The 27,340-nt window shown below is 45.2% G+C and overlaps 1 protein-coding gene across 1 annotated transcript in view; it reads right to left on the minus strand.

Annotated features, from left to right (window-relative positions):
* ITGA2 (integrin subunit alpha 2) overlaps positions 1 to 27,340 on the minus strand; it is a 222,311-nt gene that overhangs the window by 128,105 nt on the left and 66,866 nt on the right. The window contains exon 2 of the mRNA XM_077462759.1: positions 16,170 to 16,293. Coding sequence (XP_077318885.1) covers positions 16,170 to 16,293 — 124 coding nt within the window. The remainder of the gene's footprint in view (positions 1 to 16,169; positions 16,294 to 27,340) is intronic.

A 27,340-nucleotide genomic window follows, 5' to 3' on the forward strand; every position in this document is an offset into this window, starting at 1 on the left:
TAAGCATTACCCCGCCTCTCTGCTGGGTCCCTAGCTTGGCACTCTCAAGATACCTCTCAAACTTCACCCCACTGGCCTGCTCAGGTCCCTGACTTGACACACAAGGCTGATTTGCAAGCGTCACCTCCACTGGCTTGGTCCCTGGCTTAATACCCACTGAAGTTTCCTGATTTCTCACCGTCCCCAGTTAGTGAGAATGCTGCTCCAGTACTTGCTTCAGTTACTCACTGTGGTCCCTGGTATTAAAGTGCTTGGTCCCTTAGTGGCGACAGCTTCCATTCTACCTCCGACCACGACAGGTTCTCTGGCTGGCAGAACCATCATATTTGATTGGACTGCAAGCCACAATCCCAACCCTGCATTGCTCTCTCTCTCTTGCTTCTGGATAGGCCCTCAGACAGCCTAGCAGCCAGATGTGCCCGGGATAGGCCCAGTCTCTGGCCTAGCAGCCCGGGCAGTACAACACACATCCACCCAGACAGCCATCCAGGTGGCACAGAACACAGATCACCTGACTCCACACAAATTTATAGGCTCTCCCAGCAGGCCAAGGGATCCAAGAAAACCTCTGGCCATTGGCTGAGATACCCCATATACCAATAATCTGATATTGCGTTGTCCATCTCCTATCTAGTGCCACAAGGGGCCCGGCCACCTAGTGGTAAAAGAGAAAAGTACAACAAGGCCAAACTTAGGGAAAAATCATGGATCTCTAACAATTAGCAAAGATGACTATTCCTGGCAAATACATTTTGAGGAGCAACCTTGACTAAACTCCGGGGTGATACATATACAATATGTACAATATATATAAGATGAGGAGTACAGGTCACATGGAATACCAGAGATGCAAGGAAAGAGGGAACCAGAACTGGGTACAGGAACAAGGGGAGCAGATATAGGGCAGCAAGTTGTAGGGTACAGGATGCAGGGCAAGAGCAAGGTCAGGAGCAAGAGCAAAATAAATGGCAGCAGCATTTGACTTAGCACAGCAAAGCAAAGCAAAACATTGATGCAAGCTGTATCCACAGAAGAGTAATTTAAAGTGATATTTAAGTCTTGTTTTTTTTTTGTTGTTGTTTTAAATAACAAACATGTTATACTTACCTGCTCCTCTCTCCTGTAGGGTTCCCCCACAGCAAGCAGCTCTGTGTCCATTCCCCCCTCCGTCTCCTGATTGGCTTAATGGCTGTGATTGACAGCAGCGGGAGATGTCTGTGATTGACAGTACGAGTCCCCGGAGAGACAAAGCTCTTGTGGACATCGCTGGATCAAGAGGGGGCTCAGGTAAGTATTGGGGGGCTGCTGCACTCAGAAGGTTTTTTACCAGAAGGTAAAAAGCCTTGTGCCTTTACAATAACTTTAAATACCCTCCCAGCAACCAGCATCAGGTGGAGACTAATTACTAGAAGCTGCTGAATGCTAGGAATTAACCACTAGTGGACATTGGAACTACAACCCCCTGCCCAGGGAACCACAGTGCCACAAGCAGCTGAACTAGGTCCTAACAAATGTTTGCATCACGATGTGGCAAAAATGATCCCCCCATCACATTCATTGGGCAGTACTGCCCGCTGAACATGACCCATTACACTGGATGCCGCCATGCTACAACCACCCTAAAACCACATACAATGCATGCGCTTGTGGTGTGGTGGTATGAATTGTTAGGGGTTAGAACAGGCAGTGAGGAGGTGTCAATTGAGTTAGTGATGGAAATATATTTCTTTAACTGTTCATGTCCCCTTCCTTCTTCCCATACCTTGGAGTCCTATGACAAAATAACATTAGGAACACTTCTTTTTACTCCTATAGCCGGTCTGCAGAACTGGGGACTTAAGTCAGCAGATTTCATCAGCCAGTTTTACTCTTAAAAACTTTGTTAACCATCACTTTAGCTTTTGTAAGTACTGTATCATTATGTTTTAATCCTTATATTTTAAATTATACCCTTATATTTATCAGCTGTCTATAATTTCTGTAACACATTTTTTCTCTAGGCTATATAAATTAGTATGTATTAGACGTGATTACTATACATTGCACATAAGAACACTTGTTATGGACATATCTAATCAGTGCGTTATGCTTATGACATCATAAAATTATAATATTGCTCCTAGGTTATGTTTAGAACATGCCTATTATGAGATATTATAACAGGTTGGAAAAAAACTGGGATAGCAGAGGCCATTTTGTAAACTTATATTTAAGCATACATTTACTGTGAGTATATACTTTACTACTAGACATTTTATGATCTCCATGTCAAAAGTGAATCGACTTTTTTTAAAGGGAACATATAGGCTTATATTTTTATTTATTTATTTTATTTTTATATATTTTTGTATATACAGTATATATTATATATATATATATATCTTTTTTTCAGTGGGAATGTAGTGGTACGCAATTTTGGCATCTCCTGCACTGAATGTATATATTGGTAAGGGTGATTGGACATGCTGGAGGGTCTATTGAAGCTGATTGCTGAAGGATCAATTGTTGTGGGGGGGGGGGGTGAAGTGTCACTGGGGGATGGATTGCGGATATTGTTATCAGTACACTACAGCACCATCATATGACTGGTGTGCCGGTGATCAGGGACACTGACTCAGTATGTTAAAAAATTTTTTTTTTTTTTTTTTTTTACTACATTTTTACATACTTATATCAGAGTACTTCAGTGTCATTATAGTAACATTGTAATACTCTGTGGCTGGCGGGGAGGGGTGTTGATCACAAATGTATTTTTTTTTTTTTTACACTTTGCTGGTACAATGATGATAACTGTTCTTCTGCACAGTTTACTTCTATATTCTTTGGGACTTTTTGGACTTCTATCAGCGTTTTTTTGCTTTTATATAATTGCAAGCTTACTAGCGAGTTATTGGTTGACCTAACCCTCTCCCATCATTTGTATTTTTGGTATAAGCACTTATGTATAACATTTTTTGCAGTGTGGTTTTAACCGGTTCCCGAACAGCGCACGCCGATGTACGTCGGCAGAATGGCACGGGCAGGCATATTGGCGTACAGGTACGTCCAATCTTCAATGCTGCTCTGCCAACGCGAGCGCGCCGCCGGCGGTGTGCTCTGGTGCTGGTCGGGACCCCCGTGAGTCCGGTCGCGGGACCCGCGAACTCGATCGCCGCGGGGATACCCGTGATCGTCTCACGGGACAGCTGAATGGAGGAAATGTCGTGTAAACAGCATTTCTCCATTCTGCCTAGCAACTAGTGACGCTGATCTCTGCTCCATGTGATTGGAGCAGAGATCAGTGTTCACTAAATGAAAGCCCAACCCCCCACAGTTAGCAACACACCCCTAGGAACACTTAACCCCTACACTGCCACCCCACTGGTTAACCCCTTCACTTTATATAGCAGTGATTACTGTAGAAATGACAATGGTCCCAAAAATGTGTCAAAAATGTCCGATGTTTCCGCCACAATGTCGCAGTCACAATAAAAATCGCTGATCACCGCCATTACTAGTAAAAAAAAAAAAATACCGTATATACTCGAGTATAAGCCGAGATTTTCAGCCTCTTTTTTGAGGCTGAAAGTGCCCCCTCGGCTTATACTCGAGTCACCGCTGTCTGACTGCTCGATCAGCGTATCGAGCAGACAGACGGCGGACATTAAAATTCAAAAGCCGCGCCTCCTTCTCCGCCTCCGCCTGTGATAGGCGGAACACTGAATTTCCCAGCAGTCAGTGTTCCGCCTATCACGGACATCCGCTCATCCTCGTACTACGGACGAGGATGAGAGGATGTCCGTGATAGGCGGAACACAGGCTGCTGGGAAATTGAGTGTTCCGCCTATCACAGGCGGAGGCGGAGGCGCGGCTTTTGAATTGTAGAATGGCCGCCGAGAAGAGCGGCGATCCTGGAGCGGCGATCCATCGGCACGACACGGGACGGAGGAGGCACGGGACGGAGGAGGCACGGGACGGAGGAGGCACGGGACGGAGGAGGCACGGGACGGAGGAGGCTCGGGACGGAGGAGGCTCGGGACGGAGGAGGCTCGGGACGACGGCGGCTCGGGACGGAGGCTCGGGACACAGGTAGGCTGGACACACACACAACGCTGCACGGACACACACACAGGGATGGATGGATGGATGGACACACACACACACACACACAGGGATGGATGGATGGATGGATGGATACACACACACACACACACACACACACACACACACAGGGATGGATGGATGAATACACACACACACACACACACACACACACACACACACAGGGATGGATGGATGGATGGATACACACACAGGGATGGATGGACGGACACACACACAGGGATGGATGGATGGATGGACACACACACAGGGATGGATGGACGGACACACACACAGGGATGGACGGACACACAGGGATGGACAGCCATGTCTCACCCTCGGCTTATACACGAGTCAATACGTTTTCCAGTTTTTTGGGGGTAAATTGGGGGCCTCGGCTTATATTCGGGTCGGCCTATACTCGAGTATATACGGTAATAAAAAATGATTAATAAAAATGCCATAAAACTATCCCTATTTTGTAAACGCTATAACTTTTGCGCAAACCAATCAATAATCGCTTATTGCGATTTTTTTTACCAAACATATTTAGAAGAATACGTATCAGCCTAAACTGAGGGAAAAAAATGTTTTTTTATATATTTTTGAGGGATATTTATTATAACAAAAAGTAAAAAATAATGTGTTTTTTTCAAAATTGTCGCTCTATTTTTGTTCATAGCGCAAACAATAAAAACTGCAGAGGTGATCAAATACCACCAAAAGAAAGCTCTATTTGTGGGAAAAAAAGGACGTCAATTTTGTTTGGGAGCCACGTCGCACGACCGCGCAATTGTCAGTTAAAGCGACGCAGTGCCGAATCGCAAAAAGGGGTCTTTGACCAGCAAAATGGTCCGGTCTGTAAGTGGTTAAGCACATTTATATACACGGATATTAACCACTTGACCACTGGGCACTTAAACACCCTTAATAACCAGACCAATTTTCAGCTTTCGGTGCTCTCACATTTTGAATGACAATTACTCAGTCATGCAACACTGGACCTATATGAAATTTTTGTCCTTTTTTTCACACAAATGGAGCTTTCTTTTGGTGGTATTTAATCACCGCTGGGTTTTTTATTTTTTGTGCTATAAAAGAAAAAATACAGAAAATTCTGTAAAAAAATGAATTTTTCTTCATTTCTGTTATAAAATTTAGCAGATTAGTAATTTTTTCTTCATAAATTTTGGCCAAAATTTATACCACTACATATCTTTGGTAAAAATAAGTACAAATTGGTGGATATTATTTGGTCTTTGTGAAAGTTATAGAGTCCACAAGCTATGGTGCCAATATCTGAAAATTGATCACACCTGAAGTACTGACGGCCTATTTCAATTCTTGAGACCCTAATATGCCAGAAAAGTACAAATACCCCCCAAATGACCACTTTTTGGAAAGAAGACATTCCAAGGTATTTAGTAAGAGGCATGATGAGTTTTTTGAAGTTGTCATTTTTTCCCACAATTCTTTGCAAAATCAAGATTTTTGTTACTTTTTTTTTTCACAAAATTGTCATATTAGTTTATTTCTCACACAGCATATGCATACCACAAATTACACCCCAAAACACATTCTGCTATTACTCCCGTGTACGGCGATACCACATGTGTGAGACTTTTACACAGCGTGGCCACATACAGAGGCCCAACATGCAGGGAGCGCCATCAGGCGTTCTGGAGCACCCAGGACAATTCTGACATTTCTCTCCTACATGTAAAAATCATCATTTATTTGCTAAAAAATTACATCGAATCCCAAAACATTATATATGTTTTTTTAGCAAACACCCTGGAGAATACAATGGTGGTCGTTGCAACTTTTTATCTCGCACGGTATTTGCGCAGCAATTTTTCGAATGCTTTTTTTTGGAAAAAAAACTGTTTTGTGCTTAAAAAAAAAAAAACACAGTAAAGTTAGCCCAATTTTTGCAAAATGTGAAAGATGAAGTTACACCGAGTAAATCGATACCTAACATGTCACTCTTCAAAATTGCACAGGCTCGTGGAATGGCGCCAAACGTCGCTACTTAAAAATCCCCATAGGCGACGATTTAATTTTTTTTTTTACTGGTTATATGTTTTGAGTTACAGAGGAGGTCTAGGGCTAGAATTATTGCTCTCGCTCCAACGTACGCAGCGATACCTCACATGTGTGGTTTGAACACCGTTTTCATGTGGGCGGGACTTACGTATGCGTTCGCTTCTGCATGCGAGCACATGGGGACAGGGGCGCTTTAAAAAAAAAAAAAAATGTTATTGTTCATTTTACTTTATTTATTTTAGTTTGACATTTTTTTCCCCCCCAAAAATTTTTTTGATCACTTTTATTCCTATTACAAGGAATGTAAACATCCCTTGTAATAGGAATATGGCATGACAGGTCCTCTTTACAGTGAGATGTGGGGTCAATAAGACCCCGCATCTCACCTCTAAGCTGGGAAGCCTGGAAAAAAAAAAAAGATTCTGGATTTGATAGTATTGGCGAGTCGGTAGAAGCACCGGAGGGCGGCGGTAGGGGGGGGGGGTGTCTATGGCTGGGTATTGCAGGGTATCACCGACTATGGCTGGGTATGGCTGGGTATATCAGAGTATGGCTGGGTATCTCAGAGTATGGCGTTGCAGAGTATTACGTTGCAGAGCATTGCAGGATATTGGAGGGTGTTGCAGAGCATTGCAGAGTGTTGCACGGTATTGGCGGGTGTTGCAGAGCATTGCAGAGTGTTGCAGAGCATTGCAGAGTGTTGCAGGGTATTGGCGGGTGTTGCAGAGCGTTGCAGGGTATTGCAGAGTATTGCAGGGTAATGCAGAGTATTGCAGGGTATTGCAGGGTAATGCAGAGTATTGCAGGGTATTGCAGGGTATTGCAGGGTATTGCAGGGTATTGCAGAGTAATGCAGGGCAATGCAGAGTAATGCAGAGTAATGCAGAGTAATGGCAGGGTATTGCAGACTATTGCAGACTATTGCAGAGTATTGCAGAGTATTGCAGGGTATTGCAGGGTATTGCAGGGTATTGTAGAGTAATGCAGAGTAATGCAGAGTAATGCAGGGTAATGCAGAGTAATGCAGAGTAATGCAGGGTATTGCAGAGTAATGCAGAGTAATGGCAGGGTATTGCAGAGTAATGCAGAGTAATGGCAGGGTATTGTAGAGTATTTGCAGGGAATTGAGGGGTTAATTTTCGGTGAGCAGCGATGTGGGCACTGCAGATGCAGCCCACATCGCTGCTGACACCGATCTCCTCCCCCTCCGCTGTTCCGATCGGTACAGAGAGGGGGAGGGAGGAACCGGCGTCATAACATGACGCCGGTTTGTTTACAAGTGATCACTCCGTCATTTGACGGAGCGATCACGTGGTAAACGGCCGCGACGAGCGGCCGTTTACCGTGATCCGTGACGGATGCTCGGTCACGGATGCTCTCGAGTGCGCGCCCCAGGGGGCGCGCGAGAGCGGAATTCTGGGAGGACGTCATATGACGGCCTCCCACAGTTAAGAAACCGCCCTAAAGCCGTCATTCGGCTATAGGGCGGTTATTAAGTGGTTAATATTAGAGGTTTACTAAAAAAAAATTTTTTATTTTTTTTTTCTCTCACACGTGATAATATTACATTTCAACTAACCCCAATATAGGGGATTTGCGATCATTAAGATTTTTATTTTCATTTGTATTGTGCACCTTTCGCTCTTCACTTTTCTATATTTTATTGGTTACTCAATTTTTAATTTTTCATTATATATTTTCCGACACAAAAATATTATATAAGCCAAGTTGTAAGAAGCACAACACTATTTAATTCCACCATTGTTTGTGCCTTAAAGGTATAGCGCCACGTCTACTTTTTCACTAGTTTATTCTTCTCTTGAGTGATAATATTAGGTAGATCAGGGATATGCAATTAGTGGACCTCCAGCTGTTGCAAAACTACAAGTCCCATCATGCCTCTGCCTCTGGGTGTCATGCTTGTGGCTGTCAGTCTTGCTATGCCTCATGGGACTTGTAGTTCTGCAACAGCTGGAGGTCCGCTAATTGCATATCCCTGAGGTAGAGGCAGCTCATACCAATAGTATATTCGCCGTATCCATAGCGCAACCTCCCCTTTCCCATTTTTCCAAAGGTGATCAAATATCACCAACTAAAGCGCTATTTGTGGAGAAAAAAAGGACATCAATTTTATTTGGGTACAGTGTCGCACGAGTGCGCAATTGTCAGTTAAAGTAACGCAGTGCCGTATCGCAAAAAATGGGCTGGTCATAAAGGGGGTAAATCTGGTGAAGTGGTTAATCAAATCTGGCATAGGTGTGTATACAGAGATGGTTGGCAGCTTCAAAAAAGCAGCCTGACAGTGTTTATAAATAACACTTGCTCAGATGCTACTGAAAGATACAATGTAACATATTGTTACTTTTGTATCATTCTGTTCATTCATCTGTAGATTGTTCATTCCTATGAACTGCGTGAATTGAGGAATCTGTTCAATTTCTAATGCCTAACAGTTTAAAAAGTGTTGAAAGGGTGCGCATGCGCGAGGCTTCCAAGATGGCCGCGATCATCTAAAGCTCCGCTGCCTCGCGGAACGACGGAACCCCTACCGCACGACACGGCTACCCTTCCGCTTCCCGAGCTATAGGGACGGACTCCCGAAGTGTTGGGGCACATTTCTGAATGACCGGTGGACTGGCTAAACGCAATCTGGGCCCGCTGTTCGCTTCATTGGACGTGAGGGAGAAATCCAAGATGGCCACCGCAGCACAGCTCCTGTCTCAGGATCACAGATCCGCAGGCACAGTGGATTTCAGGTCAGATACAGACTTTCCTCCTCTCCACGCCACCCCAGGCAACCCCAGGGGTCTCCCCAAGGAAGCCACACCGTCCCCGGCCTCCACGGTCTCTCTGCTGGAACGCACCATCCAGGAGTTCTCCCCCTCCCCAGCGGGGACTTACAGGGTTACCCAGGCCGCCATGGCCCCCCACGAGGCTGCTCATGCAGACCCAGTCTCCCACATGGATGCCCTGTTTGGCAAATTCTCTGAACTATTAGAAAGGGGCCTCTCCCAAACTGCCTTGCAAATCACGGGGGAATTGAAAGCTGATTTTATTAACCTAGGCTCCCGGATCGAAACGATCGAACATAAAATGGAGGATACCATAGCCAGATCCATCCAAAACTCCAGGCACATTTATTCAGTACAGGAGCAATTGGACATAGCCATGGCCCGTATAGATGACCTCGAAAATAGGTCACGCAGATATAACGTCAGAATTCGCGGGCTTCCAGAATCAATAACTGATGTGTCCAGGGCGGTGCAAGACCTCATTCAACAGCTAATCCCTGACATCCCAGCTACTAAGCTTGAACTTGACCGGGTCCATAGAACCCTCGGCCCCCCTAGGAAGGATGGCACCCCGCGCGATGTTCTGGCCAAGCCACATCACTTCTCGGTGAAAGAAGAAGTTATGAAGAGAGCCAGATCCCTGCAACACGTCAAATACCAGGGTCACCAGGTTCAGATCTTTGCGGACCTCTCCCCCTCCACTATACAGAGACGGAGAGCTCTAAAACCCCTCTTGCTTGCAATGTCACAAAAAGACATAAAATACAAATGGGCATTCCCATTTGCGGTCAGGTTCATGGACAAAGGGAAGTCTTTTGCCTTCTCCACTTTCCCCGAGGGGGAAAAGCTCCTCACCAGGCTGAAAATCATTTCTCAAGAAGCTGATATGGACACTTCTAACCCTAGCCAAGGATCCAACAAACGGCCCACTCCTAACAGCCCACAATCCCCGTTGTGGACCTCCGGAAGAGCCAAGAAGGTCAAGGATAATGCACCCACCTGAGCAACTTCCAGTCCCATTTTCAGACTCTCCATTCTGTGACTGACCGTCCGAGGTCCTGGAGAGGGCCGGAGGACTGCTCCCCAAACATTGAAAGTTTGGCCCTCCAACCCTTTTTGCCCTCCCCTTGCCTAGGACTTGTGCTACCCTTCTCCCCATTGCCTCCAATATTCCGGGACGCTATGCAGTACTTCGTCCATCTACTGGACTGCCCGTAACCCCTCATATTTTCTGCGTCCCCTCGAAATGGGCCCTAAGGTTGCTTTGAGGATTTCCCAGGGGGCTGCATTCCACAGCACCCTCCCTGGATATACCATCCTACCTTCTGCCTAAAGAACAGCATTCATTGTTTAGCCCCAGTGTCTTCTAATCATTATGTTTAGCCGTGCCTCAAGAAAAATTCCTTTTTTTTTTTTTTTTGTATATTGCTGCTTATATGTTATTGCTATTTAATGTTGATTTCACAGTTCGGGTAGTTACCCGACTAGGGGTCCCCAGTTCCGCGAGGGACCACATGTGTAACTTTCCCTCCCTCGGCCTATCCCAGGCGTCTGAGGGTCGGGACTTCTGACCTTATGGGTCGGTTGTCTACATTGTTTTTTCTTAAGATTTCGGGGGGTGTCTCCTGCCCTGATCTCCTCTTTCTCTTCTCAGGAACCCTTTCTTTCCTTGCCCTTTCTCCTCCTCTCTCCCACCTTGATGGTAAGCTACCCCCGTTGAATGTTTACATGACACTACTTTTTTTCTCCTCAGGTTGGGCTGAGCCAACCCAGTCGGCATGGTATCCTGGGAGACAACCTCGGGCCACCGATCCCAATGCCCTTACCGAGAACCCCGCTATGGATTGGGTAAGTGAGGTCGCTTTCAGATGCTGGGCTCCCCCTCTGCTCCATGGCTGATCCACAGGCTGCTAGGCTTAAGATAGCCTCCCATAACATTCAGGGTCTTAATTCCCCCATCAAACGGAGAAAAGCCCTTGATTACTACAAATCCCTGAAACTAGATATAATTCTACTTCAGGAAACCCACCTTCCTATCCGGTATAGTCCCAAGTTCCTACATGCCCACTTCCCTCAGTTCTTCTTAGCCAACGCGGAATCCAAGACCAGGGGGGTGGCCATTTTGATTGCCAAAACATGCAAATTCAATAAAAGTTTTGAAAAAGCGGATCCGGAGGGCAGGTATTTACTTGTAAAGGGCACTGTGGGGGACCATCTTTACTCCTTGGTCTCCTACTACGCCCCGAACACGGGTCAGGCCAAATTCTTCGAATCCCTGCTGCGCACCTTAGCACCTCTTTTAGAGGGAACGGTTATTGTCGGAGGGGACTCTAACGTCGCCTTTGATCAAGGACTTGATAAATCCTCCCCCTCACTTTCCCGCTTAACCAGGCCCACGAAGGCAAGCTTACGGATCGCCAAATTGCTGCACGCTCATGGGTTATCCGATGTCTGGCGGGAATTAAACCCCACAAAGAGAGACTACACTCACTTCTCAGCGCCTCACCAATCATATGCACGCATAGTCCACATACTTGTCCCCTCCTCGCTCCTTCCCAGGATGCTCAAAGCCTCCATCACTGACACAGTGATCTCGGATCACTCGCTGGTAATTGTGACGGCCCTGGGGGGTTCGAGTGGGAGACACCCCAGGCATTGGAGGTTAAATGAATCCCTCCTTTCGGAGCCATCACGAGTTATGGATCTCGACAAAGCATTGCAGGAATATTTCTCTATTAATGCGACTCCTGATGTCTCCCCCGAAACCCTGTGGGCGGCGCACAAAGCATATATTAGGGGAAAACTCATGCAATTAGGTTCTCAAATAAAACGGGAAAGGCAATCAACCATCCTGAAGCTAGAAGAGGAATACTCTAAACTCAGAGCTCTTCACAAAAAGGACCCCCTCCGCACCCCCACCTCCATACTAGACAAGACTCGCTTAGAACTCAATCTCGCCCTCACCACGAAAGCTGAAAAATCGGTTAGGTGGTCTGGCCACAAATTTTACTCACAGGCGGACAAAATAGGCACACTCCTGGCTAATAGACTCTCCCCTAGAACCAAGCTGAGCACCCTCCCTCGGATCAGAAGCGCAGGACTCCCGCCCACGTCTAATCCGGTCAAAGTTCTGAATGCCTTTCAGAACTTTTACACCTCTCTCTACAGTAGCCCCCCACCTCCCAAAGATAACCTCCTTCCAAAGTTTTTGGAGGGACTCCCCATCCCTGCCTTATCGGGCGTTCACAAACAAGTTATGGAAGCCCCCTTCCAGGCAGAGGAGATACTGGAAGTCATAAAGGATCTTAAAAAAAGCTCCGCCCCTGGACCCGACGGTCTTTCGATCCCTTACTATAAAGCCTTTGCCAACACGCTAGCCCCTCACCTGGCCAATCTCGGTAATCATAAAGCTAATGGAGACCCCCTGGATCCCCACCTTAACACGGCATATATCACGGTCATCCCCAAACCTGGCAAGAACTTGGAAGATGTCAGCAACTACAGACCGATTTCCCTTATTAATAATGATCTCAAAATTCTCACGAAAGTTATGGCCAATAGGTTAGCCTCCTTTATCGGACGCTACGTCCACAAGGACCAAGTTGGTTTTATCCCCGGCAGACAGGGACCTGATCAAATTCGGAGGGCGATTGATATTATCTCCATTTTGCAGTCTAATTGGGAAGGGGGACCCGGACAATCTGGCTTCCTCCTTTCCTTAGATATTCAGAAGGCTTTCGACTCGGTCTCATGGCAGTACATCTTCCAGCTCTTTGACAGGTGGGGATTTGGGGCTCGTTTCCTGGGCTTATTACGGGCTTTATACTCCCAGCCGAGGGCCCAAATTCGAATGCAGGGATACCTCTCTGAGCCAATTCCCATCACCAGGGGGACCAGACAGGGGTGCCCCCTATCCCCCCTCATATTTGCAATAGCCATTGAAACACTGGCGATCGCAGTCCGCCACAATATGGACATTGGAGGTGTCCAATGCGTTAGTCAAACGCACAAATGTGGACTCTTTGCGGACGACATACTGTTGTTCCTCACTTCCCCCCTCACAACCCTGCCCAACTTATCCCGGGTACTGGACGACTTTGCCAAGGTCTCAGGCTTGAGGGTTAATTACTCCAAGTCTGTGGCATTGAATATTTCTCTCCCCACCCACCAAGTCCTCTCACTCAAACAATCCTTTCCGTTCCAATGGAGTGACACTGCCATCCAATACTTGGGTATCTCCCTTACACCTAAAATAGAGATGTTGTATGCCCACAATTACCCCAAATTATACAGACAGCTGGAAACTGATCTCTCCTCATGGTCTAAACACGAACTATCCTGGCTTGGCCGGATTAACTCCATAAAAATGACCCTTCTCCCCAAAATCCTCTACTATTTTCGAGCCCTGCCAATACCAGTTCGGAAGGACCACCTTTGCTCTCTGCAAAGCAAAATACTGAAATATATCTGGGGTAATAAGGGATACCGTCTACCGCAAAACACGCTCTTCCTGCACAGACGCAGGGGGGGGTTGGGTTTGCCTAACCTCCACAAATACTACCTTGCAGCTCGCCTAGCCCAACTCTCCTCGATCTACTCCAAATATGAGAAACCGGATTGGCAGTCCATAGAACGCTGTTCTGTACCCTCCTTTACACTAGATTTTCTATTATGGTGCCCGCCCAAAGCCAGGCCGCCCATCATGTCCCCATCCCTATCTCACTCCTGCGCCCTATGGGACGGTCTTCGCAAAGAGCCTTCCCTAGTCTCCACTTTAAGACCCCTTGCTCACATGTTCCGTAATCATGACTTCCCCCCTGGTCTGAACATTGAGGCCTTCAGATGGTGGTTGGACAAGGGACTATACCGGATAGGTCACTTTTTCAATTCCAGGGGTCCGCTTTCCCTAGCTTATTGTATCGAACACTTAGAGCTACCAGACACGGAGAGGTTCCGCTTCCAACAAATATCTCACTTCTTGAACTCACTTTGGAAAAACAAACCCCTTCCTCCTTCCTTTACTGAATATGAAGCCTGGTGTGGTAGGATCGGGGAGCAGAGGGGTGGTATTTCAGTGATCTACGCGGCTCTCACTTCCCCAACGGGCAAATCCCCCTATATGACGGCATGGGAATCTGATCTCCAGACCTCTGGCAGTCTCGAAACCTGGCAGCTGGCCCTAGCCAGATCCTTTCGTGGGATCCAGAACACCTCACTAATGGAGGCTAGCATCAAATTGATAACCAGGTGGTACCTCACTCCAGTCAGGCTAGCCAAAATATATCCCACGGCTAACCCCTTATGTTTCAGGGGGTGCCAACTTCGTGGCTCCATGATCCACATCTGGTGGGAATGCCCTAGACTTCGATCGTTCTGGACTAAAATCTTCAACTTGATTTACTTAGTCACAGGCTGCCGGGTTCCGAGAACTCCAGAGGTTGCGTTACTCAATACCCCTGTTCCTTTGATGTCTGGTAACACTCAGAAACTAACTTATTTTATCCTATTAGGAGCCAAAATTGCGATTGCCTCCGCATGGAAGCAACCCAGACCCTCCTTCCTCGCAGTTAAGAGGAAGATATCGTGGATAATGTCCCAAGAAAAACTGTCAGGTATTCTGTCAGATACCACACCTAAATTCCGAAAGGTGTGGGACCCTTGGGCCCGTTACATGGGAATCTCTCTGCTGCCTGGGGTACCCCCAGGCTCTTCTCTAGTGACCAGACCTCACCCCTAAAGCGCCCCCTCTTACATTGAATGCTAAACATTCTCCCGCTATAACCTTCCACCCTTTCAGGACATAGCTTACCTCCCCTTACCCCTCTGTCCTCCTCTTCTCCTCCTCTTTTCTTTTCTCTGTCCTTCTAGACGTTCTAAGTTTTTGGTTTGCTCAACAGAGCTGTAATTGACAGGTTCACCATACAGTCCAATTTAATGTTGCGGTGCCCACTGCGGACGGTCCTCCAACTGCTTTATCCCTCTGAGAGGGGGGGGCCTGGGAGGATTCTCCCCCATCCTGGCACAGCAAGTTCCCTATTAGGGGTGTCGGGATGGGGGCTCCTGGGGGCTACCCCTAATAGTTCTATTTGGTGGGCTCTCCCGGGGGGGTCACCCTCCGTTTACCTCTATTTTCATGTAGCCCCTCGATGAGGAAGGGCATGCCGACTGTACCCTTTTGATATTGTCTGTCTTTCACTAATGTCTCCTGTTTTCATTACTTACATTGTGACAGCAGGCCCTCCCTGCTGCAGTTTGTTTATGTACTGTTATACGTATGTAAGTGCCTTTACCATAAAATAAAATATTTTGAAAGTAAAAAGTGTTGAAAGATTTCACTGCATCAGGCTAGTTCAGATCTTTTGAGCAGGTTTAGGCCTACTACACAGGAACATAAGTGATTAATAAGTACCGTATTTATCGGCATATAACACACACTTTTTTCCCCTTAAAATCAGGAGAAAGTAATGGGTGCGTGCTATGCACCAATCCACACTGTCTGTGAGGGGAAGAGGAGCGAGCACCGCCGAAAAAGAGCTAGCACCGCCAGAAAAGACAGAGCACCGCCGAAAAAGACAGAGCCAAGTGTACTTGGCTCGGCACCGCTCGCAGTCGCGCCATCTCGCCTCCCTGCTGTCTCTGAGGGGATGGGGAGTGTGCGCTGCCAAAAAAGACCGTGCCAAGTGTATTGTGTACTCAGCTAGGCTTGGCTCCGCTCAAAGCCACGGCCAGTCCCGCCATTGAACATCTGTTATGTCCATCGTAGGAGTTGGGCCAAGGGGCGGGACTGCGAGCCGAGCCAAGAGGAGCCGAGTACAGCCAAGTACACAGGCTCTGTCTATCTCAGCGGCGGTAATTTTAAACAGTTTCTACTAAACAAACATGCCGCAAATGGCACTGGGCAAGGCTGCAAATGGCACTGGGCAAGGCCGCAAATGGCACTGGGCAAGGCCGCAAATGGCACTGGGCAAGGCCGCAAATGGCACTGGGCAAGGCTGCAAATGACACTGGGCAAGGCTGCAAATGACACTGGGCAAGGCTTTAGATGGACACTGATCATTCTGCAATGATGGACAAGGCTGCAGATGGACACTGATAAGGCTGCATTGATGGGCATTTCAATGTAAGTTTTTTCCTTACAATTCCCTCCTAAACTTGGGGTGCGTGTTATACGCTGGTGCGTGTTATATGCCGATAAATACGGTAACTTGTTTAGAATATGTATGCATTGTGGTGAATCAAAAAGAATCTTACCAGTTTCCCTCAGAATTTTTAAATTGTTGAATGGCATAACCAAACTGTACATCTTTTGGACCAGAATATACTTTGTTACTGGAAAGACCGACATTGTATGACATGCAGAATTTCAGCAGAATGCCTGCAAGAAAAGACAAATATTGAAAAGAATATATTGTGTAAAACACATCTACTATGTTCCATATGCAGTTTTTGGATGTCATGGGTTGTGTATCTAAGGCTGTTGCTCCTTCCTTGGACCGTCAAAAGCTTTTCTGACAACAGTAACCTTGGCCATGAGCAACATTTCATGATTATAGGAAAGCTGTGGTTATATACAATATGGTTGTCCAGAAGACTGATGAAAACTGCCCAGGTACCTTAGGCCTAAAATGAAATAAATATACAGTAGCTGTAACCAGGGCCTTTTTTCCTCAAATAGGTACAGGTACTCCCTCCTTTCGAGTCACCACTTACCTCCGCTCCCTACCCACTTCCAAGCACTGTCCCATGATTCCACCTCTTTGGTTCCCCTTTTAGAGAATACAGGACCAAGTATAATTTGCAGTACTAAGTAATCTGTATGGAATGTGTTAATGATAACAATAAAGACATAAATACTGGCTTCCGATTTAGTAGGTCACACCCTCAGTCAAAGTCAGGGTATGACGAAACGCATCAGCTACGTGACCTACCAGACGCTCTGATCCTTTCCGGCGGCCGGAACCATCAACAGGCACAGTGCACTTTACTTTATGCTTCTAATTTTAAATATTTGGTAGGCTTAACTTGTACTTGGGGGGGGCTTTTGAAATTAATAAATATGCAGAACAGGACTATACTATGTGGTAATACCATTTCCTTCACATGTTATATTGGAGCCCTCTGTAAATGATACTGACATCTAGTGGATGGTCAAAGTGGAGCAGTGGAGAAGCTTGTTATACCTAAAGGCATAATACTGCTGGTTTTCTGGTGAGTGCATCCCCATAGGGGAGGTTTGCCACACGTGGTGAAGTCTGGGTGGAAGATTTCTACAGATCACAGAAAAGACCTTTATATATCTCTCCTCTGCTACTATATATATATATATATATATATATATATATATATATATATATATATTCTCATTTATTGACTTTATATGAGGATCTGTTCTGGCACTTTGATTTGGACAAAAAGCGCTGCTACAACATTTTAAAAAGGATGTTTATTTGAATTTTTTTTAATATTGTCTTTACATGATAAAAATAATGTGTAAAAAAAGAAAAATGTGCAACCAAAAAAATATATAAATTATGAATTGTGATGTGAAAAAGGTGAATAGATAATATGTATTACCAACAATGTAACAACTGAAACTGTGATAAAAACAATTTCCGAAAAAAGGAAAAAAAAACATCCTATGTAATATAGTCCATAGACTGCTGTAAGTGTTATATCCAAAAAGTGAACAAATAATTATATTACCGACAATGTAATGTAGCGCTAACCCTCGAAGGAGCTGCTAAATTTTTCTGAGCTTACCGATTACCTCCTCCAGCTAGTACTCGTTGTCCTTGTCTAGGGGTTCCCAAGGTTGATAACCCAGTAACTGTAGAGACCGACACTTGAATTCCTTGTTAGGATTTTTATTTTGTATAAAACAGTTGAACAAACTCCGTCTCTAAGTTGGGAATAGAGGGTATCAGGGTAAAAGTCTCTCTCTCTGTACACAGTCCAGGGAACAGCCGCTCGCAACTGGACTCTTTAGCTGTTGGATAAATCCTTAAGTTTGGGTTTAGCAGTCAACAGGTAATTCTAGCTTTTCAAAGCCTCTCAAGCAGACTTGGTTGGAAACTTAGTTACAACTGGAAGGTAGAAGTAGAAACTTTTCTTACTGAACCAGAATCTTTCAGCCAGTCCGGCGATACCGTAAGAATTGTGGATTCAATCAATGTCCATGGCAGCTCAGCTTCCAGGCTCTTACTGAGCAGCCAGCCTTGTGCGTGGCTCTCTTACTGAAGAGTCCTCCCCTGGTCGCGTGTAGAGTTGCTGGGCCTCTCCAAAATCCGAGACGGCACTGGAACACTTCAGAATCCTCCTTCCAGTTACTGCGCCTCAAACTAGCCAGTTCTGAGGCTCGGAAACGGATGGATCCACACTCCAGGCTATGAGGGCCCCTGGGGGCTGGTCAGGAGGACCAGGACCACGCAGTCAGTAACAACTTCTGGACCGGAAACCCAGAACCACGTTACTTTGGCACCTTAAGTACCCTTTCCCGGATTACGCACTGAGACAAACGCGCCCACTGATTGGCTCAGAGATAGAGATTGGTACCCAATGCGTCCAACCAGACTGCGTTCTATAGCATCCCACAGGTGTACAACCCCCACCTATGACGAGGCAGAACTTCTATGCAGCCCAGCCAAACTGATGCCAAAGTACAATTTAGCACAATTAACCCCAAAACTCACTACTGTTTTGAGCAAAAACTAAATTTGAACACATAGTGCGTACTCATTAAGAGTACCGGCGCTACAGTAACAATTGAAAATAAAAATATATATGACTGTGATTGAACACTTAGTGACAATTTCTGAAAAAAAGAAAGAACAATCCTATGTAATATAGTCCATAGCCTGCTGTAAATGTTGTATCCGAACACAAAACTTCATGGGGCATCAAAAAACGTTTAAGCGATTTTGTTCTGTTCTGCAATAATCTAAGCAAACAGCGCTGCTTACCAGATCAGGTGGAACTCAAATTGTAGCGATCATACGAACACACACAGATTCGGCAACAGATGAAACGATCAGCGATGACAAAGTCCTTCCTCCTACTCCACTGCTAGGGTATTACTTTCCTGGATCCTCCAAGGGAAACACTCTATTCCATAATATACATCCTTGCATGGAGGAGAGAGGCTTCATGGTGCAGTATTTAAGAAAGTATACAAACAATTCCAAACAGCCGTGGCTCAAGCCAGATAGCTGATGCGTGATGACGTCAAGATCTATAGTTTCACCCAACGCGTTTCCCCGTAGAAGGCATCGACTGGGAAAGGAGACTGCCCAGTCAATGCCTTCCTTTTTTTGGAAATTGTTTTTATCACAGTTTCAATTGTTACATTGTTGGTAATACACTTATCCGTTCATCTTTTTCACATCACAAATCATATTTTATATTTATTTTTGGTTGCGCATTTTTCTTTCTGGATATTCTGGTTTTGTTTGATGCTGTACCTCCCCTTTTTTTGTCCACATATTAATTTTGGTATATTTGTATCATTTTTTTTTTATATACACACAGTTGAGGTTTAGCGCAGATGCAAAACCTACTAGGTAACAAGGGAAGTATTAGTGTTGTAACGCACGGCCCAGTGTTTGTGTTATGTGTAACATCACTTCCGTTACATTATGTGATGGTTTCGCTGAACTGTATTGCCGAAACTATGTTGGAACGCACGGCGCAAGTGTTTGGAACGCATCGCGCATGCGCAGTACGCAATATCTGGCGGGAACGTCACTTCCGCAGCATCCTGTGATAGGCAGCAAAATATGACACTACAGTGGCAGCCTTTAAAGTGGATAAAATCTTAATGTGTTATTAAAGACATAACATTTTTTAGTATTAGACAGAGTGCTGAGAAATTAGAACACCTATCAGTTTTTATTGCTGTCTGAGCCCCCATTAGGGAGATTCACCCTCTCTCTGTCCCGTTTACCGGTATCATCAAAAGTGAACGTAAAAGAAAACCCCAAACTTCAGGTTGAAACCGGAACAATAATAGAGAGGAAATCTTCCAATTGAGACACTAGCTCTGGTGACAACTAAGGATTCCATTACTTTGGAGAAATTCCCTCTCACTTCCTGTTTTGGCTATGGGACAGGAAGTGAAATTTCCCCTATGATACACGGATGGCAAAAAGATTAACAAGGGTAATGACCCTTCCTTTATCCAAAATGAAAACAGGTTTGCCTTTATTTCTACTTTAACCACTTGCCAACCACTGCACGCGATATACTTCGGCCCAATGGCAGCCGTGGGCAAATGGGTGTACCTGTACGTCCCCTTTAAGAGGCGTGGATAGCAGGCGCGCGTGCGCTTGCCACGTACAGTGTGATCATGCCTGCGTGGCGATTGTGTCACGGAACCTCAGAACGGGGAAGTGCCTATGTAAACAAGGCATTTCCCCGTTCTGTCTTGTGATATGACAGAGATCACCGCTCCCTTTCATCGGGAGCAGTGATCGCTGTCATGTGACTAGTAGCCCATCCCCCTCACAGTTAGAATCACTCCCTAAGACACACTTTACCGCCCCCTAGTGGTTAACCCCTTCACTGCCAGTGTAATTTACACAGTAATCAGTGCATTTTTATAGCACTGACCGCTGTATAAATGACAATGGTCTCAAAATAGTGTCTAAAGTGTCCGCCATAATGTTGCAGTCTCCATAAAAATCACAGATCGCCGCCATTACTACAAAAAAAAAATTATAATAAAAATGGCATAAAATTATCCTCTATTTTGTAGATGCTATAACTTTTGCTCCAACCAATCAATATACGCTTATTGCGATTTTTTTTTTAACCAAAAATATGTAGAAGAATACATATTGGCCTAAACTGAGGAAAAAAAAAAGTTTTTTTAAAATATTTTGTGGGATATTTATTAGAGCAAAAAGTAAAAAAAAATGTTTTTTTTTCAAAATTGTCACTCTTTTTTTGTTTATAGCGCAAAAAATAAAATCGCAGAGGTGATCAAATGCCACCAAAAGAAAGCTCTATTTCTGGGGAAAAAAAACATCAATTTTGTTTGGGTGCAACGTCACACGACCACACAATTGTCAGTTAAAGTGACGCAGTGCCGAATCACAAAAAGTGCTCTGGTAAGGAAGGGGGTAATATCTTCCATGGCTGAAGCGGTTAAAGCAAAACTTCACCCATAAAGTTCACTCCCTCCCCCAAACAATTGTGTGTTTTTTTTTGTTTTGTTTTTCAAAGGCATGTTTCTTCTGGATTAAGGGCCCACTTGCACTACAACACACATAAAAGCACACCTGTGGTCAATTGCACACCGCACTTTTTTTATGCGTATTTCCATAAGTTTTCCTGCATGGTTATTTTTTTTTTCAAAGTCATGTTTCCTCTGACCTAAGGTGTGTCCTTTTATACGCATTTCTGTATAGTATGCAAACATGTTGCATAAAATCACACGGCTCTGAAACGTAGAGAAACACTGTTCCAGTGTGCACAAGACACATAGAGCCCTATTGTTTCCCTTGGGTCATTGGAGTCACCTGCGTTTTTCCATGAGGAAGTATATGATTTCCATGAGTATTTTCCTGAGGAGAATTTTATCATTTATTACAGATATTTATATAGTGCCAAAAAATGATGCAGCGCTTCACATATCAGTGCTCCGCATTGGACGTGTCCAGGTCGCCTGAGGCAGTCGCGCTGCAAGTCGTGCTGCCTCAGTGTGAACCGACACTTACCTACTTTGTTGCAGTGGATTTGCACAGAGCAGCCCGGATCCTCCTCTTTTCAGGGTCCCTCTTCACTGCTCCTGGCCCCTCCCTCCTGTTCAGTGCCCCCATAGCAAGCAGCTTGCTATGGGGGCACCCAAGCTGATTCACAGTTCCCTGTGTCCATTCAAACGTGGAGCCCCATCCCCTCTCTCCCTGATTGGCTAGCTCACTTTGATTTACAGTAGCGGCAGTCATAGAATGCATTAAGATTTTACTTATTATTTCTTTAATGCGATTTCACTGCACTTCTTAGCCCTGGGACTGCAGGAAAATAAATGAGGGGAGCAGTTGCCACTGGAACAGGAGGCCACAGACAGTCACAGTATGCTGTCAGAGATTCTAACCCTTATACCATTGAAGGAAGCTGCTGAAGTGTGGACAGGCCTTTTGGTCTATAATCAATAGAAAATCATACATCCCAATAGAACAGAATGGATATAAACAATTTCATACTTCAGTATTTATAGTTTTGTGGCCTGCATACTCTCTGTATGTACGTATGGCGTGCAACAGTAAAAACATCCTGACTCATTATGTTATGTCTATACTGAACTATACAACCACGCAACATCCGGCTTCGTAGTAAACAGACGGTTTGGTTCATGGATTATGCAATAATTGTATCTAGACTAGTTAACCATTTACAACATTCCACAGGGTTCAAGACACAGGATATTAGTCACAATGATGCCATACATTCAGGATTTGCTCACATCACTTCAGCTGAGCTGTGCTAATCTGCATACATACAACGCAGGTTCCACACCAGAACAAACAAACAATTGTTTTCTATGTGCTGCCTTGAGATGGGCTGCAGTGCGTTGTATAAAGCTGCGTTCACATTAAAAAACAATTGGATTCCGCCATTCAACCCACCAAAGCGGTTGGAGGAATCCCCTGTGTGCACCATTGTATTGTGAGAGCGGAGACTCCTCCACTGTCACAATACACTGATCGGAGCTGCAGAAAATTTGCATGCAGCCACTGATCAAATGAAAAATTTCCAACATCCTGTTTGACAAACATTGATCATTAGATTGACTTTTGTCGACTTAAACCACTTAAGGACCGAGCTTCTTTTTGAGATTTGTTGTTTACAAGTTAAAAACATTTTTTTTTGCTAGAAAATTACTTAGAACCCCCAAACATTATACATTTTTTTCTACCACCTTAGAGATTAAAATGGCAGTCGTTGCAATACTTTTTGTCACACCGTATTTGCACAGCGGCCTTACAAGCACACTTATTTTGGAAATAATACATTTTTTGAATTAAAAACAGTAAAGTTAGCCCATTTTTTTTTATATTGTGAAAGATAATGTTATGCCACGTAAATTGATACCTAACATGTCACGCTTCAAAATTGCACCTGCTCGTGGAATGGCAACAAACTTTTACCCTTAAAAATCTCCATAGGCGACGTTTAAAAAATTCTATAGGTTGCATGTTTTGAGTTACTCTCTATCGATCGCGGCGATACCTTACATGTGTGGTTTGAACACCGTTTTCATATGCAGCGCTACTCGCATATGCGTTAGCGTCTGCACACGAGCTCAGCGGGACGGGGCGCGTTTAAAAAAAAAATTCTTATTTATTTTACCTTTTATTTTTACACTGTTCTTTTTAAATAAAATTGTCACTTTTATTCCTATTACAGGGAATCCGCCGCAGAGACCACTCTTATCGGAAAGTGGACCGCCGGCCGAATAAGAGGATACTGGGGTTATGGCAGCTAGCTACTGCCATAACAATGACATTCCTCTTCAAATTTAGGACGTATATTGGCGTGCGGCGGTCCGTAAGTGGTTAAAATGTACACATTCTGCATTGTACTGCACATCATGGCACCATGATGAATGAGATGTCATCTTTCAATAAAGTTTAAAAATAAAATTGAAACCACTGCTATGCAAAGGGCACCAGCAAGCATGCTAAGGACTTGCTTATACTTGTGGTAAGGACTGCCACGTTTGACAGGAGGTGAGAATATGATATGTGACCTCCTCACTGCCAGGTTTAACCACTTACAGACTGGAAGATTTTCCCCCTTAATCACCAGGCCATTTTTTGCGATAAGGCACTGTGTTGCTTTAACTGACAATTGGGCAGTTGTGCGACATTGTACCGAAACAAAATTTACGTCCTTTTTCTCTCACAAATAGAGCTTTCTTTTGGTGGTATTTGGTAACCTCTGTGATTTTTATTTTTTGCGCTATAAACAAAAAAACGGGCAATTTTGAAAAAAAAAATATTTTTTACTTTTTGCTATAATAAATATCCCCCAAAAAATTAAAAAAATTTATTTCTTCATCGGTTTAAGCTGATATAAATTCTTCTACATATTTTTGGTAAAAAAAAAATTGCAATAAGTGTATATTGATTTGTTTGTGCAAAAGTTAAAGCGTCCACAAAATAGGGGATAGGTTTATGGCATTTTTTTTTTAAATAGTAATGGCAGTGATCTGCGATTTTTAGCACTTTTTTGGGACCATTGACATTTATACAGCGATTAGTGCTATAAAAATGCACTGATTACTGTATAAATGTCACTGGCAAGGAAGGGGCTAACACTAGGGGGCGATCAAGGGGTGAAATGTGTTCCCTCATGTGTGTTTCTAACTGTGGGGGGGGTGGGACTGACTGGAGGAGGAGACATATCGCTGCTCCTAATCACTAGGAACAGCAGATCTGTCTCTCCTCCCCTGTCAGAACCATGTTCTGTGTGTTTACATACACACAGATCCCCGTTCTGGCTCTCGTGCCAGCGATCTCCATGCAGCGTCGCCCCTGCTATCACCCTTAAAGGTGCTGATGTACACCTACGGCGATTTTTGGGATTCTGCCAACCTACTGCAGTATAATAAGCGGTTAACCCCCCTGAATGCTGCACGACTGTATTCACCCTCTAAAGCCGCGTACACACGTAGCGGTATGTCCGACGTACTTAGTCTGGCGGACTTCCCGCTAGACTGTCCGTCGGACTTTCCGAACGGGCTACTTGCCCACACACGGCACTTTTTGAGCGGACTAATACGGCGTACTAAGTCCGCCATACTATCCGCCCTACTTTTGAAATGAACGGACTCGCCCACACACGCAGAGGAAAGTCCGCTCATTTCGAGCGCGTCTCCAGGTAGGCGGGGCCCGCGAAGGAGACGTCGCAGGCCCCGCCACCTGGTATGAACTTAAAGGGGAACCCCAACGCCGAAAAAAATCGGCGTGGGGGTCCCCCCCAAGTCCACAACAGATCCTTGTCCGAGCACACTATCCGGCCGGCCAGGAAAGGAGGGGCGAGCAAGCGCCCCCCTCCTGAGCCATACCAGACCGTGTGCCCTCAACATGGGGGGTGCCTTGGGGAAGGGGGGCCGCGCGGCCCCCCACCCCAAAGCACCTTGTCCCCATGTTGATGAGGACAAGGGCCTCTTCCCGACAACCCTGGCCGTTGGTTGACGGGGTCTGCGGGCGGGGGGCTTATCGGAATCCGGGAGCCCCCTTTAATAAGGGGGCCCCCGGATACCGGCCCCCCACCCTATGTGAATGAGTATGGGGTACAATGTATCCCTACCCATTCACCTGTAAAATAAAAGTACAAAAAAAACACAACACACGAGATAAAATACTTTATTGCACAGCTCCGGGGGTCTTCCGTCTTCGGGGGTCTTCTCGCCGGACTCCTCCGCTATCTTCTTGTAGCTCTTTTACTAGCGGAGGAGCCCGGCTTTCTTCCTCGCCGCCGGCCTCTTCTTCCGACTTCGGGGGTCTTGTGCCCCTCTTCGGTTCTTCTGCCGGGCCACCACGTCTTCTTATAGCTCTTTTACAGGCGGTGGCCCGGTCTTCACATAGGGTGGGGGGCCAGGTAGCCCCCCCTTTCCTGGCCGGCCGGGTAGCGTGCTCGGACAAGGGTCTGTTGTGGACTTGGGGGGGACCCCCACGCCGATTTTTTTTGGCGTTGGGGTTCCCCTTTAAGTTCATACCAGGCGGCGGGGCCAGCGACGTCTCCTTCGCGGGCCCCGCCTACCTGGAGACCCGCTCAAAATGAGCGGACTTTTCTCCGGCGGGAAAAGTCCGCTCATTTCAAAAGTACGGCGGACTGGCATACACACGGCCGGATTGTCCGCCGAAATGCGAGTCCGGCGGGAAGATTGGAGTGCAACACGGCATTCTAAGTCCGCCGTACTTTCGGGTCAAAAAAGTATGCCGGAGGCTACACACGGGGGGATTGTTTGGCGGACTTGAGTTTGCCGGACTTTTCCACCGGATTGTTTGATCGTGTGTACGCGGCATAACAGAAAGTCAGATCACAGCAACAAAATCAAAGGAATTTGGAGATTTGGAGGAGGCTGAGAGCAATCAAAAGGTGAAAACTGAGAGCAATAGAGAGTACTTTTGGCATGCATACACACGGTCACACAAAAGTTTGCTGAACTTTCGACCACCAAGAACGCGGTGACGTATAACACTACGACGAGCCGAGAAAACGAAGTTCAATGCTTCTTAGCATGCGTCAAATTCTTTCCGAGCTTGTGTAGAAATTTTGCGTGTTGGAATTTGTACAGACGATTGGAATTTCCAATCTGATCTTTTTCTGACCGAAAAATTGAGAACCTGCTCTCGATCTTTTGTTGGCGGGAATTCGGCATACACACAGTTACATTTTCCGACCAAAATCTATCATCGGTCTTTTGCTGGCCAAATTTCCGATCCTGTGTACGGGACATAAGAGTATAAACAAAAGTCATAGTAGAGAGGAATTCGAAATTCTGTCAGGTTTAATTGCAATCTGTGCCCCTGTTAAAGATGTTCACCCTCTCTGAGGAGTATCATGTTTACTGTTATCACCAAAATTGAAAGTGAAAGAAAATCCCAATTTTTGGGATGTTCCCAAAACAGACATAGAGGGGGGATCATCCAATGGTGACAACCAGAGATTCTCTGACTTTGGAGGGATTTGCTCTCACTTCCTGTTTTGGTTATGGGAGAGGAAGTGAAGGGAAATCTCCTCAATAGGACACAGATCGCAAAAAAAAACCTGACACGGGTTATAATGAAAAAAATTGCCTTTAATTCTACTTTAGGAAAACCCATATGAATAAAAGGAGGAAGCAGACAATGAAGAATGAGTAAAAGATTTGTGGACATGTCCTCAATGTGTGCTGTATGCTCTTTTCACTTTCCAATCTGTGAATGATGTCTATGCTGCAGAACAGCCGGTAAATGTGTAACTAGGAATGTGTCAAAAATGAGACTCACTTCCTGTGTCCTTCATGAGACGGGCATGTTCTATGACTCACATTCTGTATTTACTTTGTAATGGCTATTTACTGTCTGCTGACAAATTTTCAAGTTTGCTTTTTTTGTTTTTTTGTGGGGGTTTTTTGTGTTGAAATTTTGCAAAAAGGTGTATCATCAGCCTCATGATTTAATTTATTGTCTCTTTATTTGGGGGCAGTTCTTTAACTCCTCCGTTGAAGGTTGGCGTTCCACAGAAAGCCATTTGTTCATCAATCACCACTCCTAGTGATTAATCATTATGGTTTTAGTAGCGTGGACGAGCTGATAAAAATCACCTATGTAGCTGAAGCCATAGACATACCTTATTTAATACATTATTTATAACTATCATTATTAACTGCATTTTCTGTTTAGCAGTAATCTATATTTGCGTTTAAAATCATT

The sequence above is a fragment of the Lithobates pipiens genome, unplaced genomic scaffold (genome assembly GCF_037356315.1).
Source record: "Lithobates pipiens isolate NorthernLeopardFrog02 unplaced genomic scaffold, aLitPip1_a1.2 Scaffold_3, whole genome shotgun sequence".
NCBI classification, from domain to species: domain Eukaryota; kingdom Metazoa; phylum Chordata; class Amphibia; order Anura; family Ranidae; genus Lithobates; species Lithobates pipiens.